Consider the following 18,010-nt stretch of genomic DNA (forward strand, 5'->3'; position numbering starts at 1 on the left):
ACAATCTTACTGTCACCACCAAATAAGACTCAAGAAATTTCTCCAGGGGCTGGAGAGATGGCTCAGTGGTTAAGAGCATTGCCTGCTCTTCCAAAGGTCCTGAGTTCAATTCCCAGCAACCACATGGTGGCTCACAGCCATCTGTAGAGAGGTCTGGTGCCCTCATCTGGCCTTCAGGCATACAGACAAAATATCGTATACATAATAAATAAATAAATATTTAAAAAAAAAAGAAATTTCTCCAAACGAACAGTCTTCCTATGCAATCTAAGCTGGCTTGGAACTCCACCTGCCTCTGCCTCCCGAGTGCTAGGTGTGTGCATCATGGCTGCCTAGCACAAACAGCCATCCTGTTCTAGTAACATTTAATAACTTCAAATTATAGATGTTGAGGATAATGAGTTTTGTTGGGTTTTTTGTTTGTTTTTTTCGAGACCGGGTTGAGGATAATGGTTTTATTCTAATGGGTTCATTCTAACATGGGAGCAGATAAGTGTGCAGTAAGTTAGTGCCACTCAAGCTCAGTGTGTTGTTGGCCAAAAGAAAACCTCTTATATCCTTAGACTCAGTCTAGTGCAAATGGGTCGGAAGATTTTAAAGCCCAAGCTGTACATTCTGGGAGAAAAATGCTATCCCCTGTCAGCTGTCTGCTGTGAACCTCCATAGTTTGTGGGAAAGCAGTGCCCCTGGAGAACAACTGGACCCAGCAGGTCCACTCTAGGCCCCCAGGAAAGCCTCGTAGAGCTACAGCACTGTCTGTAGGACAGAAGTAGAGCTGCAGGAAGCTTGGAGCAGACAAACCAGATTGAGTCAGAGCTCAGGGTCAACCCAGACCCAATGCCCAAAGCTCTAGGCCTCGACACGAAGCCTCTCACCACCTCAAAGTTTTCTAAATACAAAGAGGAAACTTGGCTTTTCTTGGCATGACCTGGACCCCTGGGAGAGAGACAAAATCTGTACACTTCATCCTAGCCAGGGGTGATTAGAATCTACATTCTAGAGTCAAGAAAACAGGTTTCTCATACACTGAACAGAGAACCAGTCTCTATACTGGCATAACAAGTATTTGCCACATCTGACCAATCTTGGCAGTTTTGCTTATCTCTGTACCCCAGTTCTTTTGTTTCATTTTCTTCTTCAGTCTCAGACTGTGGCTCAGGTTGGCCTGGAACTCTATAGTATCCAGGCTGCCTCTGCCTGGATTCAGAACTCAGAACCGTCTGCCCACCACCTGGCCCCAATTTTTTCTTTTTTAATCTTTCATTTATTTTATGTATACAGTGTTCTGCCTGCATGTGTCTCTACAGGCCAGAAGAGGGCACCAGATCTCATTACAGATGGTTGTGAGCCACCATGTGGTTGCTGGGAATTGAACTCAGGTCCTCTGAGCCATATCTCCAGCCCCCTCAGACCACTTTCCATGGCAGGTTCCAAAAAGGAATCTGCCTAAAGTAAGGCAGTGCTCAGCACCATACAGACAGGTATATCAAAGGACATGGGACCAACCTCACTGTAGAGTGCTAAAGCCTCAGGTTGGCATTGGTGTGAACAAAGGGTTAAAGGGGGCAGGGTCTAAGAGCTGCAGAGCTCTGGTCCACCCCTCAACAGGCTCAGCAGTGAAGACAGTGTCCCCAAAGGAGGCTGGACAGTGTGGATGGCAAAGGCGAGGGAGTACACACCGGGCAAGCAAGTTAAACACAGTGCTGGTGACATCCTGAGGGAGGCACCTTTCTAAAATGCTTCACACCTCAGACCAGGAGCATACCTGACAAGACTCCAGAGAATACTGATGAGCACCCTGAAACCTCAAGATGTCAAAAATTCAACGAATGTATAATAGAAAGGGAGTCACCCAAACCACAGACTTGAGAATGGGGGTGACATCAGAGACAGATCAGCAACGAATCACTAACCAGGATGCAGCAGGGGCCACAGGGACAGATGGGTGCACGTGGAGATGTGTCCTTTGAAGAAACTCAGTAAACTGCAGAGCACAGGGAATCTGACTTACATGGCTGGGGAGGGTGACAGGGAATCTGACTTACATGGCTGGGGAGGGTGCTTTGCAGGAATGACAGTGAAGCCACCAAGGGGAGACTGCACAGAGTTTATAAGGAATTGAGGTGACAAGGCATTTTACACAGACCTGAAATGGGTAATTCCGTTTGGGACAGGACTAGATGGACTTGAGGTAGACCTGACACCTGTCATCCAGTTCAGTCCAGGACATCCGAGTTTATTGCTGTACTAAGGAGCTGCTGAGATCAGAAGCAGCTGCAGCAAGGGATGAAACAGCAGGAAAGCTGTAGGAAGATCTGAGGGTGGAAATTTGCCTCTGAACTCCAGGGCAAGTGTCCATAAGCCAGGTGTCACTAAAACCTACCTGCCCACTGTTTCTGTGCAGAGCCCCCTGCACTGCCTCCAGAAAGGCCAACCATGCTCCAGAGGAGGAGGGGGACTCTCCGTTCCCCACCGCCCCCATGAAGAACGATTGTTTCACCATAATAATTAGAACCAGCTGTGGCGTGTGAGTGGAAAGGTGCTCAAGTTCTGTACAGCTCTACTTCTTTTCTACGTACAAATGACAGGAATCAATGTTGGCAGCTAGGTATAGCGGCACACACCTTTAATCCCGGCACTCAAGAGGCACAGGCAGGAGGATCTCAGTAAGGCCAGCCTGGTCTACATGGTGAGTTCCAGAACAACCAAGGCTATGTAGAAAGACCTTGTCTCAAAAAACAAAGACCTGAGAACATGAGTGTGGCTGTTGCCAGAGTCACAGAAGATACCCAAGTGGGGCTTGTGGCTTTTGTATTCCAGGTTGGCCTTAAATTTGCTATATAACTGACGATGATCTCAAACTTCTGATCCCTCTACTCCTTCCCCAATGCTGAGAATTATGGGCACTCACCTGACAACATTTTCATTTCACTGCTTGTGTGGGCAGTGGTGGAGCAGCCTTTAACCCTAGCACTCAGGAGGCAGAGGCAGACTCTATGAGTCTGAGGCCAGCTTGGTCTACAGAGTGAGATCCTGTATCTAAAAGTAAATCAAGAGAGAAAGAAAATGCTGTGAACTCCCCAGAAGTGCTAGGCCTGGACTCATTGGCAGGGTGCTCTACGGCCTTGACCTGGGAAGTAGCAGGTCCATTGTGCCCTCTGATGATATAAGAGCAATGGGCCGGGGAGACAGCTCAGTGGCTAAGAACACTGACTGCTCTTCCAGAGGACCTGGGTTCAATTCCCAGTACCCACACGGCAGCTCACAACTATCTATAACTTCAGTTTCATGAGACCCATCATCCATGGCAAAACACCAAAGTAAATAAAAATAAATTTAAAAAAGGAGTGATGCCCACTGTCTGGCACCATCCTCTTGACTCCATCAGGGCAGATTTTTGCTCTCTGGTTCCCAGCTAACTCCTGAGGTAAATCCAAGCTGTCTATGGGATGGCAGAGGCAATACTTTGTGCTAAGAGGTTGGAGTAGATGGAAAACTCAGTTTCTACAGGCCTTGGTCTGGCTAAACCAGACAGCACCAATCATACAAGAGAAATCTGAGCCCGTCTGAAAGCAGGTCTGAGCCTGTCTGAAAGCAAGGGGGTAATCATGTCCACGGGAGCCTGGGCCTCAAAGGACCAGCCACAAAGCTCTAGCTGGGGGGGGGGGGGGGGGCTCCAGGGATGTACTGACAGGGATGTCTGGGACAGGCCAAGGCCCTGGGGGGACACCAAAGGAACCACGAGCCTCATCCCACATGCAGAGTCAGATCCAGGAGTCAGCCCTCAACCTTCAGGCGAAGTGGTCTAACTTTAGCAAAGGGAAGGAGTTCCCCGAAGGCAGAGCTGGGCACAAGGGATTTTCCTGAGCCCCCAGGCCTGAGAGAACAGTTGTTACTCACTCCCAGCTGGCCATTTAAGACTGGGTCCTGGTTCACCCCTAATCTAATGCTCAAGAACAAGTATTAGAGAGTGAGGGCACAGCTGGGGGGGGGGAGCCAGCCTGGGCTACAGATTATTACAGTCTGAACAGTTGGCCAGCCTCCCCCTGGAAAGTTCCAAGGATTACTCCACTCCACTCTGCACATCCTGCTAGGGATTTACCCAAAGAAGGAAAAGCTGGGAGCTAAGAGAAGCCGCCAGAGGGCTGTTTATAGACAGACTCGGGAGACCTAAGCGGCAGGAGCACCAGTCTCAGGATGACAGCCCCATGGCCAGGCTGGCTGGCAGCCTGAACACAGCAAGACTGAGCATGAGGGCTGCTCAGGGGACAAGGCTAGAGCACCTGGGGGTGGGGAGCTGCATCAGCTGGAGAATGACAGCCATGAGCCAGTGAGCATTCTGCTCAGGGAGTCACAGCATGTGACCTCAGGGTTCAACAGCGATGTGAGGTCAAAGAGAGCTGAGGCAGTGCCAGACCAGAAGCCCACAGTTCTAGGGCTAACATGACATGGTAGATATGGCCAGACATTAAATGCCTGGTGAACCCCAGGTCAGGGAAGGTTCTAGTCTGTCACCCGAGAGTGAATGCCACATCCATGATGGCCCTCATGGCACACTGCAGTCCACAAGAATGTGACCTTCTTGTGCCCTGGGACTATAGGGTCGGGTCAGAAACAGTGTCTGACCTCAAGAAAAGCATCCACCAACAGCTAAGGGCATGCAGGGGCTCTGCACAGCACGTGATGAATGTGTCCAGCAGAGCCTGGGTTTTCATTTCATACAAAGTGTGTGCCATACACAGTCGTTTCATTTCACAGACTGTGAATGGCTTTTACCCATTTTTCAAAGCATTTCACTAGCAGGAACTACATTCTTGTGTACCAGCTATGCATCCCTAGCTGCAGCTCTCACCCACTCAGCCATGCATTCCCTGCTGCAGCAGTTCTACCCTGCCTAGTGTGAGAAACTTGACTCTTCCAGGTGCTTGAGATAAGTAGAACCGTCTGCCCTGTGACTGGTGGTGTCTTTCATCTAGCAGAACATTCTTAAAGTGCATTCATGTTTTCAGTTTTGTGGTTGCATGACAATCTTAGCTGGACCACATTCTGTGTATGCATTCTTCACTGGATGCCTGGGTTGTTCCCACCTCTTGTCAATTGTGAACGCAGACGTGCAGTCCCTGTCTGGGTGCCCCCTTTCATCCCTTTGGACATCTTCCAGAAGTGGAATAAATGGGCTGCCACAACTTTGGATCTACCAGAATTTTCCACGTGGCCGCACTTTTTTCTTTTTTAGTGATTTCTTTGTATGTGCATTGGTGTTTTGCCTGCATGTATGTCTGTGAGGTTGTCAGATCCTGGAGGTACAGGCAGTTGGAAGTTGTCATGTGCATGCTGGGAATTGATCCGGATCCTTAGAGCAGCCAGTGCTCTTAACCTCTGAGCCAGCTCTCAGCATGCCCACACTTCTTACATCCCAACAGACTGATACACTTTCTATTGATGGCCACTAACGCAGGCAATCGGTAGGGTTCTGGAATCTTCCTGGTTTGTTGATGTGTGATTTGTAACATAAACTCTCTCCCCTGCTAATGACAAACATTTCCTGTAGTCTTGGAAAACCCCATGCCCTTGCCCTGTCTACTGCTGGTCAGGCCTGGAGGGAGCTTGACAGCAGAAGCCAGCCTTTGTGCCCTTCCTCCTCCCCAAGAGAGAGGTGGCAGCTGATGCCTCACCTCCTCCTCAGGGGAGGGAGGCCTCCCTCTGTGTAATGTGGAAAGCCTGAGCAAGGTGCTTACCTCAGCAGCTTCCCCAGAGGCCATGGTGAGCTGTCTGTCCAGTCTGGCCTCAGTGTCTGACATCAGCAGCTGATGTGGCCCTTGAGAACTGGTCTCAGCAGTCCTCACAATGAGCGTGTTGAGTCTGTGCTGGCAGGAGCAGTGTGATGCTTACTGGCCCGGGCCTGTCCTAGGTGAGCCAGGTTTAGGCAGTAAGACCCAGATGCCACAGGTAAGGCCAGTTAAGGCCCATTCTTCCCACTCACAGGTGTCTACAGGGTGGAGCTCCAGGACCTCTCTGAAGTCAGCCTCAAGTCCAACAAGCCTGCCAAAACCAGGAAGTTGGGTAGAGCAAAGATGACCACGCCCCAGGTCAGGGTTCCAGATCCCACAGTCTACAGCAGAGAACCACGCCCAAGCGTGAGGCTGGCTGGATGGCTGGTTGTGTGCCAGAGGAAGGTTCAGAAACACGTGTGTGGCTGCCATGGGTCCTGTGGGTGAACCACATGTACCAGGCCACTAGGTCCAGCAGGGACTCGGCAATGGAGAGAGGCCCATGAGCAGGGCAGGGCTACAGTCCCCACCAGGAAGGACTAGCGGCTGACAGCTCCTCAGCACCTGTGGTTTTAATAAGAAGGACCCTCAGATCATAGGTTTGAGTGCTCAGTCACCAGGAAGCATTTGAAAGGGTCAGAGGATTAGGAGGTGCGTGGCCTTGGAAGTAGTGTTTCAGAATGGGCAGTGGGCTCTGAGGCTTCAAAACCCCATGCAAGGCCCAAGCTTGCTCTCTATGGATCAGGCTGTTGTTCTCCAGAACTGCTGGTTACACAGCAAGATCTGTCTCAAAAGACACAAGATAAATAAAACAGGCCAAGTCTCCTCAAAGTCTCTGTGACCTCAACCTGTGCGTACTACCTGCCCTGAGCCATTTCTGAGGCACCACAGGCTCAGTGCCTGCCTGCATGCTACCATGTTCCCCACCATAATGAGAGTGGACTAAACATCTGAAACTCTAAGCAAGCCCTCAATTAAATGCTTTCTTTCAATAAGAGTTGGCAGTGGTGGCGCATGTCTTTAATTCCAGCCCTTGGGAGGCAGAGGTAGGCAGATCTCTGTGAGTTTAAGGTCTACAAGAGCTAGTTCCAGGACAGGCTCCAAAGCAACAGAAAAACCCCGTCTCAAAAAAAAAAAAAAAAAAAAGCAAAGCAAACAAAAAAGAGTTGCTATAGTCAGGGTGTCTTCACAGCCAGAGGATAAGACAGCGCTATGCTGGGGTCTCCTGCTTGTTGAATCCTAAGCGGGGAGGCTGCACAGCTGCTCCCACACTTGGATGGGGAGTACAAGAGCTTAGCATAAACACTTCATCCCAGCTATGACATGCTGATGCCACAAGGTCCCTGTGGGGAATCGTGTATGCTTAAGGCTCATTGCCACTCAGGTTGCTTGGCTTCCCAGCAAGCAATCAGTTCAAGTGGAGAGTCACAGGCTCCCAGTCCTGATGTGCTGTAGTCAGAGTGGCAGTGTCAACACTCCATCCTTTGAAAGTGCTTCCTAACCATGGGGTTGCTACACTCCTTACGCCTCAGCCCAAGGCTGGACCTGAGGGGTCCACCTGGGATGGAGAGTCACACTGGCCCAGAGGCTCCCTGCAGCATGGGAGACATGTAATAAGGGGAAGAATTCCAGGACACTGAAGGGAGCTGGAGAACTATCTGACCTATGTGAATCCAGCCTGAAATGAGGACAGGAGGGGGGACTGGGTTCAAGTTATGCTCAAAGGGTTTTGTCTTTTCTTTCAGCACTGACTGGTCAGTGGTGCTGTGGGGGAGGCCACGTCAGGAAAAGCACCACCCACATGCTGCCTATGAAATGGCTCAGGGCAGGTAGTGAACACAGGCTGAGGCTCACACTGAGACATTTTCATGAGACTTAGTCCATTTACTTACCATGTATCTTGAGACATGTATCTTATTGTGTGGGCCAGCATGTGTAGAACTGTCATGCCTCTGCCTCCCAAATGCAAGACTCCAGTATATGTCACCACCAGGCTGCTCTGGCCCACTTTCCACTGCTCTGATGGATGTTCTGAATTTGACTACTGTACATTTACAATGAATCTTTTGCTTGGTTTTGTGAAACAGGGTTTTTCTGTGTAACAGCCCTAGTTGTCCTGGAACTAGCTCTTGTAGACCAGGCTGGCCTGGAATCACAGAGATCCGCCTGCCTCTGCCTCCCGAGTGCTGGGATTAAAGGCGTGCGCCACCATCGCTGGCACAATCAATCTTTCATGTGCTCATGTACCTTGGTCTGCATCCTGAAAAGCATCCACCTGCAGAACCCAGGAGGGAGGATGAGGCAACTTCTTCCCAGTAGCTGAGTGACTTTCAGCTGCTCCAGGACAGATGCTGAAATCAGACCCTGACCTCGGGCCTCTGAGAGCCAGGTGACCCTGTATGAAGGGTTCAGGGTTCTGCCTCCAAACACACGGGAGAAGGGGGTGTATTTATGCCAAACTGTTGTAGGGTCTCAGGGCTGACTAGGAGACGGAAGGAGAGTCTGTGAAAGGGTGTCCACTGTGACACCACTCAACAGTTTTATTAGGTGGACCGGCCCAGTGTGCGGCCACACTCCCATCATGCTGCTTCTCAGACCTGCCCAAGCTGAGGCCGAGCACCGCTCTGCAGTCAGTGAAGAACACAGTTCTGCACTGCCATTCCTACCAGGGGGTGGGCGAGCCCAGGACCAGAACACCTCTGACCATGCCTGTGCATGTCCTGTGAACCCATTCACTGAGAGAAAAAAGCGTCCTCCACCGGTACATCAGAACCACTCAGAGCCTGGTGAGTCTGCAGCTTGGGTCGCTCTCAGTCCTCAGCAAAGCAGGGCAGAGTAAAGTCCTTCTGACAGACTCAAGTCCTGACCACAAGGTGAGGAAACGGGCAAGGACTCCTGTCACAAGCACACTCCTCCCACAGCATCTGCCTGTCCAAGAATCACCAGAAGCTGCCGCTGGGCCTTCACTGCATGCCAAACCACTGCTCCTGGTCAGCCCACTGGGCAGCCTCACTGTCGCTGCCCTCCAGGTCTCCTTCTTCCCCACTCCCTTCCATGTCATCCACATCTTCCTCCTGGGTAGCATCCGTGGGACTCTCCTCCTTCTCCATCTTCTGCATGCCCTCTAGAGACTTCTGGTCATTGGGGTCCAAACTAAGGAACAACAAAACAAAGGAGAGAGAGGCCTGAGTCTCTGCCTTGCTCCACTGGACTGCTCTGTCACCAAGCTGGCCCAGCAGTGAAACACTAGGGTCAGAGATGATGCAAATGATTGTGTCTTCCAAGGCTGGACCCGGGGAGTCCATCAGAAGTGAAAAGGGACACTGTCCTAAGTTTTAGAAATTTTAACTTGAGGGGGTTGGAGAGGTGGCTCAGCGGTGAAGAGCACTTGTTGTTCGTTCATTCAGAGGACCTGGGTTCAGTTCCCAGCACCCACATGGTGACTCATGACCACCTGTGACCCCAGGACCCAGGTATCTGACGCCCCCTTCAGGCACACATGGTATACAGACATATGCAGGCAAAGCAACCACACACCATACATAAAGTAAAAATAAATTAATAAACAATAAAATATAATGACTAAAATTGCAATTAAAAATTCTTAATTAGTCAGTGGTGGTGCACGCCTTTAATCCCAGCTCTTGGGAGTGAGTTCTAGGACAGGGTCCAAAGCTACACAGAGAAAGCCTGTCTCAAAAAAATCAAAAACAACAACAAACAGAAAAACCAAAGAAAGAAAAAAAATTTAAGTTTTTCCTCTATAAAGTTTTCTTTAAAAAAAAAAATTATGTATTATGTATACAACGTTCTGTCTGTGTGTATGTCTGCAGACCAGAAAAGGGCACCAGACCCCATTACAGATGTGGTTGCCGGGAATTGAACTCAGAACCTCTGGAAGAACAGACAATGTTCTTAACCACTGAGCCATCTCTCGCTCCCCTCCATAAAGTTCTTAAACCATCTCACAACTACCAAGCTCTAGCACTATGCTAGCAGGAGCAGCCAGACACAGCCACTTATGTCCATGTTATCACAAAGACTGCATGCTACACCATGGAACTGATTAAGTCCTGAGAATAGGAATCAGAACCAAGGCATTTTCATTAGTAGCAACCCCACAAAGATGCGAGCCCAGAATCCTCATTTATTTGGCTCCTTAAGCAAGCACTCTCCCTCTGAAGCAAGTCCCCAGCCACAAGCAGCCTTTCTCCAGTGATGACCGCCCACGGCAGTTAGTGGGTTGGCAAATACCTCTAACCTTGGTGCTTGACTTCATTCCAGGCCATGCTCACAGACACAGGGTAGTTTGTTATAACTCCTCCTTACCCAAAGCTTACACGAAACTCTTGCCTACCCAGAGGCTCACACACTTTGGCCCACCCTACACACTGCAGCAAAGAGTTCTGTGTACTGAGTGTCACTGAGTGCTCAGAAGCACTGCCTCAGATGAATGTGAGACTTGATGAGGACACCTCCTTGCTATACCTAATACATACTCTTAAGTCTCAAAAAAAAAAAAAAAAACCCACTTCTGCACTAATCAGCAAAAATGCCTGCTGCATTTATTATTTACTCCATACCAGGTACAGTGCTAAGCACTTTTTATTGAATACTCTGAATTCTCATTCAGCCATTTATTTATTTTCAAAAATTAAGTTTATTATTATTAGCGTTATTAATTAGTGTGTGTGTGTGTGTGTACATGTAGACATTTGTCTGTGCATCATGTATAAGTCATGGCATGCATGCAGAGGTCAAAGGACAACCTTTCAGGTGGTTCTCTCCTTCCACCTTTATGTGGGTTCCGAGAACTGAACTCAGGTCTCCAGGGTTGTGTGGCAAGTACCATTACTGGCTGAACCATCTTGATAGCGCTTAACTCAGTCATTTAATAACCAATGAAGTAAATATAACAAGGAAAATGGTTAGTATTTTGATCAAGATGTCAGGTAAAAGCTGTATTTAAACTTCAGAATTTAAGTTTTTAGTTATTATAGAAGGTAGAAATATAGGAAAACACTTACCGCTACTTTGATCTTAAAAAAGATACACGAGGTGAAACCCTATGAAGTTGTGGCGTGGAGCATCGGTACAGTCTAATGTGATGACGGGGCTGGAGAAGAGGGAAGCTTCTCTAACTGTTACTATGTCAGAAGTCGAGGATTCATTAAATCTTCTCATTACTATTCTTAGCCTGCCTTCAACTGTGGACAAAGTAGGTGTCTGCCTCCTCTCCCTCCCTCCCTCCCTCCCTCCCTCCCATGGGAGGCTGAGCACCCACCTCAGTGCTATACTGTACTGGTCCATTGCTTCCTGGTATTCGTTCACAGCTACTAGGAAGTCCCCCAGGATCCGATGCAGGACACAGTCGCTCTGATTGGCCAGGGCATTCCTCAACAGAGCAATTCCATCTTCATATTTCTGTTCCCTGCCTACAGAGAAAGACAATTTCACTGCTCAGCCAATGCACAGTCACACCCACCACATATGACAACTTCTCCAGAGACATCCTTAAAGGGCACTGCAATTGCCTTTTCACTCATGTGTGTGTGGTCTTTATTTCATTAGGAAATGGTAAAATGAGTACTGAATCTTTAAAAAAACATTTTCTTACATCAATTTATGTGAAAGGAGGTGAGCATACCACAGCACGTGAGTGAAGGTCAGAGAACAATTGTGGAAGTTGGTTCTGTCCTATCAAGTGGGTCTTGAGGCCTGAACTGAAGCTGTCAGCCTTGATGGCATCTTTACTTAAACCACTGAACCTGTGTTCTGAATCTTTAGATACACTCTTAAACTTAAAAAAAGGGGGGGGGGGGAGAGCCAGGCGGTGGTGGCACACGCCTTTAATCCCAGCACTCAGGAGGCAGAGGCAGGCGGATCTCTTGAGTTCGAGGCAGCCTGGTCTACAAGAGCTAGTTCCAGGACAGGAACCAAAAGCTACGGAGAAACCCTGTCTCGAAAATTAAAAAAAAAAGGGGGGGGGGGCACACTAGTGCACGCCAGCACTAGGGAGGCAGAGGCAGGAGGATCTCTGTAAGTACGAGGCCAGCCAGGTCTACAGAGCAAGTACCAGGATAGTCAGAGTTGATACACAGAAAAACACTATCTTGAAACAGTCAAATTCAATTTTATTTCCCAAACCAGCAGAAATATAGGAGTTTATCATGAGTCAGAACAAATGGTGTCCCTACTCATGTGATGTCCTGTGCTGCCTTTAGAATGCAGATGCCAGCCAGAAGGCCAGCACCAGACGAGAGACCACTGGCCCTGTACTAGAACCACAAGCCAAAACAGCTTCCTCCCAGCATCATGTAAACATATGGTTATGCCAGAAGCAAGAACAAAGCCCAGAGAACCCAGACAGCTCTGAACAGCTCAAACTGACTAAAACCAGCTGCATTCAGACTAAAGTAGTTTAAAACTAAACCAGAGATGAGCTGAGCAGCTACAAGTGATTTTAGCTGGTTCACATCAATCTAAGTAGGCCTGAGCCTGTCTGGTTGTGATATATGTAAAGCATTTCAGGCAGGCTCAGACCTGCTCTATCATCATAAGCTTCAGGGACTGCAACACCCCCCGGAGATGTGGGACCCAACAACCAAGAAGAACACAGAAGGGTGGTGCACTCACTGAGCAGCTCTGCCTTTTTCACGACAGCCTTCACATAGTCCGGCCTCTGGGCCAGTGCTTTATCTAACAAAGTTTTGGCTTTCTCCTGCGTCACTGGATCTTCCAGACACACGGTGGCTAAGAGGGTAAGAGTCTGCGCATTTGCACCTAGAGTTTTGTAAACATTGTTGGCCATCACCATTGCTTCTCGAATGCTGTTCGAAGCTAAGTAACATTCTATGAGACCTGAAAAACAAAGCAGAGATGCTGTATCGCAAGACAGCCCCATCACACCACTCACCATGCTCTGCCGCACCCGCCCTGCTGTGCCTTCCCCCATTCTAATGACCCAACGGGACTAAAAATGACCCAGCATAGCCTCTGACTATATAAGCACATTTTTCTTCTTTCCAACTTCAAATTTTTCTCTTCAAATTTGAACTCATCTTCCCGTTACGAGACAGACTACTGAGCTTATTTTTAAATTCTTATAAAAATGTTTTAGAGGAACAGAATCTTGTAAGAGCTATTTTAGTATTGGTGACTCAGTCACCAAATGTTGCTAAACCTGGCACAGCTCTGCTGGGCTACAGCAACATCCTGTCTCAAAAAATATTAATAATAAATTTAAAAAAAAAATTAACCAACCAATCAATGCTGGAGAGACTCTGTCTGTTTTTTAAAGCTGCTCATCCCCAGCCGCCATGACTCTAACATACAACAGAACTCTGACCTAACAAAACCTTCCATGTAGCGCAGCTGTCACGTCAGCCACACTGGCAGTCTCCTATCTTACCTTCATAGCAGTCTAAGCGGCAAGGTGCGAGCCTTATGGCCTCCCGAAAATGTATGATAGCTTCCTGGACTCTGCCCATGTTCCTGAGTGCTGCTCCTTTGAGGAGCAGAGCTTGGACACTGTTGCTGTTCAGCTGAATGGCCTTGGCACCCAGGTACAGGGCCCGAGAGTAGCGTTTGCTATAGAAGCTATGGCATCTAGGGAAAAGAACAAGTTATTTGAGAAAAGCCTCAATGGCCGCCAGGCTGGGGGTGCAAATTCCTTTAACCTTAGCACTTGAGAAGCTGACAGACTGTCTTTAAAAACAAAACAAAACCCAAAAAAGTTGTCCAAATGGCTCAGAGGATTAAGGTGCTTACAGCCAAGGCTGATGACTTGAATTCAGTTCCTAAGACCTACAGAGGGAAGGAGAGAACCGCTCTTGCTGTCTTGTGACTTCCACACACATGTGGCAAGTGTTGACACATTCACACACAATAAATTAAAATGCAATAAAAATCTTTTGAGGACACTTCATCCACAATCAGAGAAAGTCAATTACAAATTATGCTTACAGCTACAACCCAGATATCAGTAAAGAAGCTAAACAAAACAAATATAAACCAATTAAGTATCACTCCGAGGGCATCTTACACAGGCATGGTCAAGCACTCCAGTAACCCCAGCATGTGGATGGTGGAGTAAAGAGGCTCAGAAGCTGAACTTCAGTGAATCAGTGACAGAGTGCCCGTCCACAGATGGGGTAACTATGTCACCTCCCCTTTCGGAGAGGCCATTGTAGAAGAGGGCAGGGCAGAAAGAGTCTAAGAGGCAGAAGTCTGGGAGAATTGGTGCATTATCATCAGAACATTACAGAACACATGCGCTCCTGAATCCACGGAGCTGCGGTCCCACAAAATCAACATTCCAGCTTGGAAGTGGACAGGGTCTATGACATCCCACCCATAAATGAGGACCTACGGATAGTTGGTGGCTCTGGGGAAAGGAGAGTCCATTTTTCTTTAAGTCTGGCTTAACAGTGGGTCAACTACACTCCACTGTATTGCCCTATACCCAAAAGAAAATGGAGAGCACAAAATGATGTCAAAGGTTTATTAAATAAAAAAGAGAATAGCAGGTTGGGGAAGGGGTAGGGAGGATGGATCTGCTGGAATTAAGAGGAGGAGTCTGAAGTGAATATGATCAAAATACTGACGTGGGATTCCCCTCTGTATGCTGTGAATACCATCGTTAATAAAGGAACTGCTTTGGGCCCATAGCAGTGCTATAGGGGAACAGAGCTAGGCAGGGAAAACTAAACTGAATGCTAGGAGAAAGGAGGCAGAGTCAGAGAGAAGACGCACTGAAGCTTTGCTGGTAGGCCATGACATCGTGGTAATGCACAGATCATTGGAGATTGGTTAAATTAAGATGTAAGAATTGGCAAATAAGAAGCTAGACTAATGGGCCAAGTAGTGACTTAAATAATATAGTTTCTGTGTGATTATTTTGGGGCTGAGCAGCCAGGAACAAACCTTACCTCTAATTACAATGTACAAAATTCTCTAGGAATTAAAAAAAAAAAAGGATCAGAAGTCTAAGGCCAGCCTCAGCTACATGGTAGCCCCAGTCTTAGGGTACATGAGACTCTCTCAAAAAACAAAGGATAGGGGCTGGAGAGATAGCTCAGAGGTTAAGAGCATTGCCTGCTTTTCCAAAGGTCCTGAGTTCAATTCCCAGCAACCACATGGTGGCTCACAACCATCTATAATAGGGTCTGGTGCCCTCTTCTGGCCTGCAGGCATACAGACAGACAGAATATTGTGTGTGTGTGTGTGTGTGTGTGTGTGTGTGTGTGTGTATACATACACTTAAAAGAAAAAACAAAAAACAAAGGATAGCCTAGCATGGTGACACAGAAGAAGGGTCTCTTTTGAGTTCCAGGCCAGCCTGGTCTACATACTAAGTTATAGGACAGCCAGAGTTACATAGAGAGACTTAATTTCAAAACAACAGCAGCTCTTTGGTCTCCATAGCAGAAACAAGATGAGGAAAGATGCCGAACATCATCCTTTGGAAAGTTTTGCAATAAGATGCACAGGTTGTGTAGCTAACAACATATAAGCAACATGTTGTGTAGTAACAGCACTGCTGTAGCTCTAAGGCCTACCACCTTCAGAAGTCTACCTATGGCAAATACAGCTCCCTGCCAACACCAAGAGAAAGCATAACTAGAGTGCTAAGGCTAAGAGAAGAAACACTACTGGGATTGGGCCAATGAGGTTACCTAAAAATTATCTAATACAGATTAGGACATGGATTCTGTGCCAGGCAGTGGTGGTGGTGCACACCTTTAATCCCAGCACTTAGGAGGTAGAACAGACGGATCTCTGTGAGTTCGAGGCCATCCTGGTCTACAGAGCAAGTTCCAGAGCAGCCAGGGCTACACAGTAAAACACTGTCTCGGCATAAAACAAAACAAAACAAAACGGCGTGGCTTCTGTGAAGGAACAACACCTAACCCCAAGAGGGTGGCTCTTGTAGCATCCAATTCATCTTGAAGATTAACAGTCAGACTATAAAATGTCCTGGTTTAAAAACAAAAACAAAAAGGTCAAAAAAGACACAAAATGATCCAAAAAATTAAAAATAAAAAAGAGGACTAAAGAGAAGGCTCAACAGTTTGGTTTCTAGTATCCACACGAGCAGTTCACAACTGTCTATAACTCCAGCTCCAGGAGATTCAACATCCTTTTATGACCTCCACAGGCACCTGCTCAAACGTGGCACATACTCACACATTCAGGTAAGTTTAAAAAAATAAAAATAAAAAAACCACACTACCTTAAGAAAAAAAATCTGGCAGTGGTGGTGCACACCTTTAATCCCAGCACTTGGAAGACAGAGGCAAGTGGATCTCTGTGAGTTCAAAACCAGCCTGGTCTACACAGTGAGTTCCAGGACAGCCAGGGCTACACAGAGAAACCTTATCTTGAAAATAAATAAATAAATAAATGGAAAGGGACTGGAGAGATGGCTCAGTACTTCATAGCACTTGCTGCTCCTGCAGAGAACCAGGGTTTAATCTCCAGCATCATTTGTAACGTCCGTTCCAGGGAATCTGACCACTGCAAGCACCAGCCACTCATGTGGCACACAGACATACATGTAGGCAAAAACATCCAGACACATAAAACTAAAAAAACAAAACAAAAAAAAAGGACTAGGACATCTAGATATTGTCTTATAAAATCCATGTGGTGTAGGAGGTTCTTCTGTTTATGTGTTGCTTTCATTGGTTGAATAAAGAAACTGCCTTGGCCTTTTGATAGGGCAGAACTTAGGTAGGCGGAGTAGACAGAAGAGAATGCTGGGAAGAAGGGTAGACAGAGAGCCACCATGGAGCTGCCAGAGACAGACATGCTGAATCTTTCCCAGTAGGCCACTTCCAAGTGGTAATACAGATTATTAAAAATGGATTAAATCAAGATGTGAGAGTTAGCCAATAAGAGGCCAGGCAATGATTTAATTAATACAATTTCTATGTGGTTATTTCGTGTGAAAGATAGCGGGGTGGCTGGGACAACAAGCAGCTCACTCCTCCTGTTACAGCCATGTTGTCAGTGTGAGGCCAGTACTGACTGCTCTTACCCTGAGTGAGGCCTACTAAACACAACGCATCATCTCTGTCCTTAAAGTAGGGATCATTATCCTGGTCTCCAAATAAGGAAACATACTCAGAAGAATCAATAAATGCCTGCCCAAAGTCACAGGCACATCCTGGTTTGATTCAGGTCTCATGACTGTGATTTCAACTTTTTGTTTAAAGACACGGTCTTAACTATGAGGCCCTGACTGACTAGAGCTTGCTATGAAGACCAGGCTAGCCCTAAACTCACAGAGATCCACCTGCCTCTGCCTCCTGAGTGATGAGAATAAAAACCTGCACCACTATGCCTGGTTCAACTCATATTCTCTTAAAGAGAAAAAAGTATCTTTTTTTAAAATCGACTGAAAATTGGTGAGAAAAAAAGAAGGAATAAGCCAGCATACCCAGAGACCACCCAGGGCTCCGCGTGCTGATCTGAAATGTTGAAAAGGCGGCAGCCAAGGTTCTCCACATCCTCCAGCCGCCCTTCTCGTGCCAGGAGGTAGCCATAAACATCCATTCCTGAAAGAAAGAGCATTGTAGTAAGAGGTTCTTCTACCAAAGAGGGAAAGGTCCTCAGAAAAGGCAAAGGAGGCAGGAGAAATGGCTCAGCAGGCAAGAATATTTCTTGCAGAGGCTCAGGTTCAGTTCCCAGCACCAACATAGAGGCTCACAACCACATGTAACTTCAGTATCAGGGAATCTGACTTCTGAGGGAAACAGGGACGTACATAGTACACATACACACATGAAGGGAAAACACACACAGAAATTTTAAAAAGTCAGAGAAGAACCTGTGAAATGGGTAAAGGAAACTGCCACCGAGCCTCCGGGACTCACATGCCCTCAGACCTTCTATGTGCGCACATACCATACACACACATACACAAATAATTTAATTTTAAAATTAAATAAGCCGGGGTGGGAGTGGCATATGCCTTTAGTTCCAGCACCCAGGAGGCAGAGGCAGTTGGATCTCTGTGAGTTCAAGGCAGTCTGGCATACAGAGGGAATTCTAGGATACCCAGGGCTGTTATCCAGAGACACCCTGTCTCAAGAAAAAAAAAAAAAAACCCTCTGGAGATGCAGCTCAGTTGGGAGAGAAGTTGTGAGCATGCAAGGGTTCAATGTCTAGCACCACATAAATATGATGGTGGTACAGGTCAATAATCCCAGCATCTGGGAAGTAGGAAAAGCAGA

The 18,010-nt window shown here is 47.4% G+C and overlaps 1 protein-coding gene across 2 annotated transcripts in view; it reads right to left on the minus strand.

Moving 5' to 3' along the window:
* Nucleotides 1-8,254: 8,254 nt before the first annotated feature.
* The window catches only part of Anapc7 (anaphase promoting complex subunit 7), a 29,237-nt gene continuing 19,481 nt past the window's right edge, over nt 8,255-18,010 (minus strand). The window contains exons 7-11 of one of the 2 annotated variants that reach the window (XM_041649276.1): nt 17,215-17,332; nt 13,183-13,379; nt 12,408-12,632; nt 11,056-11,206; nt 8,255-8,924 (exon numbers count right to left, since the gene is read on the minus strand). In XM_041649276.1, coding sequence (XP_041505210.1) covers nt 8,735-8,924; nt 11,056-11,206; nt 12,408-12,632; nt 13,183-13,379; nt 17,215-17,332 — 881 coding nt within the window. In that variant the 3' untranslated portion in view covers nt 8,255-8,734. The remainder of the gene's footprint in view (nt 8,925-11,055; nt 11,207-12,407; nt 12,633-13,182; nt 13,380-17,214; nt 17,333-18,010) is intronic. The other variant, XM_041649278.1, reaches the window with a different exon arrangement.

This window comes from Microtus oregoni, unplaced genomic scaffold (genome assembly GCF_018167655.1).
Source record: "Microtus oregoni isolate MIOR12 unplaced genomic scaffold, Mior012 000003F_ref0000135, whole genome shotgun sequence".
NCBI lineage: Eukaryota > Metazoa > Chordata > Mammalia > Rodentia > Cricetidae > Microtus > Microtus oregoni.